A 3,510-nucleotide genomic window follows, 5' to 3' on the forward strand; every position below is an offset into this window, starting at 1 on the left:
CGTGCTTCAGCGCGCTAAAAAAAAGCGCCATATTTGGACGCAATCTGTGAGGCGGGGATTATAAATTCCCTAGCGACTGCGAGCCTCCCAAGCACCAAGTTCGATCAAACTCGAGTCATGGTTGCGAAGCCGGGGAAACGTTGATCCAGGCCTGGTCCAAAGATGTCAGTCAGACCCAATAATAAGCAGTGAAGCGTCAACCTCAGCGCCTTTCTTTCAAGCAAAGCTCGCCGGAGTTGCTTCCCTTGCTCGTATATCTTGCACCCAAAGCAACAATCGGACAGCACGGGTACTACTAGTCTGTGCAGAACAAAACCCATAAGCAACCGGTCCATTACTCCTCCGGCCAAGACCATATCGCATACTCGTCATGGAACCATATGGTTCATTCATAATAAAAGAGAGAAAAGTGAGGTAAGGGAAGAGGAGAAGATGATGCTCGACAAGGGCTCCCTGGACCTGGTGCTGGTGCCGTGCGGCCTGCTCATCATGTTTGGCTACCACCTCATCCTCCTCTACCGGATCCTCCGGCATCCGGCCGCCACCGTCATCGGCTACGAGAATCACAACAAGCTGGCGTGGGTTCGCCGCATGGCCCAGGTAACTGCAGCGGTTCCTTCCCTTGCAGGAACCATGAGGACTTTCCTTCATCTGCTCTCCTGTTTGCTGGCAGGCGGCTCCGGAGGAGACCGGGCTGGCGCTGAGCGTGATCTCCAGCAGTATCGCAGCGTCCACGAACCTGGCCTCGCTGTCCATCGCGCTGGGCTCGCTCATCGGCGCCTGGGTCAGCAGCACAAGCAAGGTGTTCATGACGGAGCTCGTCTACGGCGACAACAGCCAGGCGACGGCGGCGGTCAAGTACATCTCCCTCCTCGTCTGCTTTCTGGTGTCCTTCACTTGCTTCATCCACTCCGCAAGGTAGCTTGCCGGCCGCTTTGCCAAACCTTAGATTAAGACCGATTTCTCAAAGACGACTCAGCATCTGGTTGCTCTGCAACTGATCAGGTACTACGTCCAAGCCAGCTTCCTGGTGACCACGCTGGACTCGGACGTCCCGGCGAGCTACATGCAGCATGCGGTGATCCGGGGCGGCAACTTCTGGTCCATGGGGCTCCGAGCACTCTACTTCGCAACGACGCTGCTGATGTGGATATTCGGGCCGATACCGATGTTCGTCTGCTCAGTGTTCATGGTGGTCATCCTACACATGCTGGACAGCAACTCCCTGCCACTGCACCAGTACCAGTTTACAGTCAGGAAACGGCCTGATCAGGGGGCTCTGGCTTCTATTCTAGCTACAAGCCAACCAAGTCCTCGAAATGCGATTATCAACAACCCGATATTATCGCCTGTAACATTCTTCAGTTGATCATGTAAATATTTTGTTACAGAACCTGCACGTACGTGCCAAGTTCCGTCACATGTGAGGAATGATCAGCCACACAATTCTCATTGCAAGTATTCCATCCCTGAAACAAATGAGATGCAGAGAAATCGGAATCAACCGATATAATCACGACATCGTCATCTACTCGTCAAACATGGTATCCAAGTTCATGGTTCATCTGGTGGGTTAGCATACTGATTTTGACAGGGTTCCATCCAAAATTCCTATCGTGAAATCCATGTTAAGCACTACACTAGCCCACTACTTCTATTTTTTCTACATACAGTAGAACTATTGGGACAATGGGGTCCTTCTCATTGGCTTCAGCAGATTTCTTATTGTCTCGCTTCTTGTGCTTGTATTTCAACCTGAATTGCTCTTTTTTGTTCTTCTCGCAACCTTTCTTGTGCTTCTTGTAAATGACTATGGAAGCTAGTTATGGACAGAACTAATATTAGCTTGGAGGCGTTAGACTAAGGATGATGAATTTTCAGTCTACTAGCAAGTCTTTTTAAAAACAATCGGCCTCTGCATCAAATGATGCACATAACCATTTTGTTAAGCAAGATAGCAACAAAGTACATAGTTCAACTCATATTTGCAAGCAAACTCGAACGTAAAGGAATAAAATGACACAACCGGTTAAAATAGGACCAGATGACTAAACACATATTCTACTATTGGACCGTTACCCAAACAGGTTGTACGTATCCCATGCTACCATCTCCGAGCGATTGTATCCATAGGCCATATGCTCCCTGACTTCCGCACGGCTGAGTAACGACCATGTGTGAATCCTTCCAGATGCCATGGCCCACAAAAAAAATTTGTGATGCTTCGATTAAATATAACGTCATTCAAGCGATTCCAAATGGCCCAAAGTAATGCACACACTCCAACTCAAATATGTGTCTGTCTTAGACTCTACCCCATTTAATCATGTCCCAAATAAACTGGAGATGCTATTAGGAGGACATACATTAACTGGCACATGTATTGTACGCCACGATAACCTGACTAGTGGGAAAATATGTTGGATTGATTCGTCTTGATCACAAAAACAACACCTTTTACCAAAAAGGTTTTAGCCTCGCTTTATATATAAAGCAAACCGCCCAAACCAAATATCCATATATAGGTTCACACCACACACACGCGAAGAGTCAACACAAAGAGTATTGAAAGGGATTAATACTGAGGGCACAGCTTACCAAGCCCTGTAAACAGAAAAAAAAAACACAAGGCACAACGTGCAAGAACCCAAGGAGCGGGCCAAGGATCCAGTACCCTTCCTTCTAGGTATTCCCAAGTTGTTATTAGTAAAGATCACTTCTTTACGCACAAACCACATAAAGACCTAATAGCAAGTCTACTAGCAAGTAGCTATGTGAACTAGTAGCTATGGACTAATCGCATAGATGATAAACAAATCGAATTTATAATCTATAATATCTAAATAGTTTATCCCCACTATCCTATTTCTCTTGACATGCAAGCTATCTACATCATCAAGTAGGTCCATTAGTTCATTTCCCTTGACATGCAACCATACCACCACATCACATGTGCCATGTCAGCAGCCCTGGTCCGACCAGTAGTTAATTTCCACAAGTAACAACTAATTAGAGCACATCCACGGAGAAAAAAGCCAATGCGTATCTTCCTAAGAAAAAAACGTCATCGTTTCCCCAAGAGTGGAAGGCCAGTAGCCCCCTCTCTCGCTCCATCTGTAGAAAACATTTAAGTTTCTGGTGATAATCACCCCATTTACGTCTTTTCATTATTTCTTCCTCCACACAAGGCATTCCAAACGTCCTTCCTTTTCATCTCCTCCATTTTGCAATCGATAGACCTTTGTTTCTCTCTTCATCTTCTCCCCGACGGGCCTCCCTATTAAGCCGCCCACACCAAAGCTGGGTATCCACATCCCTTTAAAAGATCTACAGTATTTTTTCGATAAAGGGTGGATTTTATTGACTCAAAATGAAGCATCAAGAAGATACAGACATAAAGAGCACACAGCCGACCTCTGCATAGTTAGGATGCACACAGCCAACACCAACACACTCACACTAAAAAAAACGCCGGCAAAAAGTAAAGTCATACAAGACCAAAGCTATGCC

At 46.4% G+C, this 3,510-nt stretch overlaps 1 protein-coding gene across 1 annotated transcript; it reads left to right on the forward strand.

The window, feature by feature from the left end:
* Positions 1–284: 284 nt before the first annotated feature.
* On the forward strand, positions 285–1,564 carry LOC125522035 (uncharacterized). The gene is made up of 3 exons (XM_048687103.2): positions 285–600; positions 674–918; positions 1,006–1,564. The coding sequence occupies exons 1-3, from the start codon at positions 433–435 to the stop codon at positions 1,367–1,369; spliced, it is 777 nt and encodes a 258-aa protein (XP_048543060.1). The 5' UTR covers positions 285–432; the 3' UTR covers positions 1,370–1,564.
* Positions 1,565–3,510: the final 1,946 nt, after the last annotated feature.

The sequence above is a fragment of the Triticum urartu genome, chromosome 7A (assembly GCF_056163025.1).
Source record: "Triticum urartu cultivar PI428250 chromosome 7A, HENAU_Tu73, whole genome shotgun sequence".
Taxonomy (NCBI): domain Eukaryota; kingdom Viridiplantae; phylum Streptophyta; class Magnoliopsida; order Poales; family Poaceae; genus Triticum; species Triticum urartu.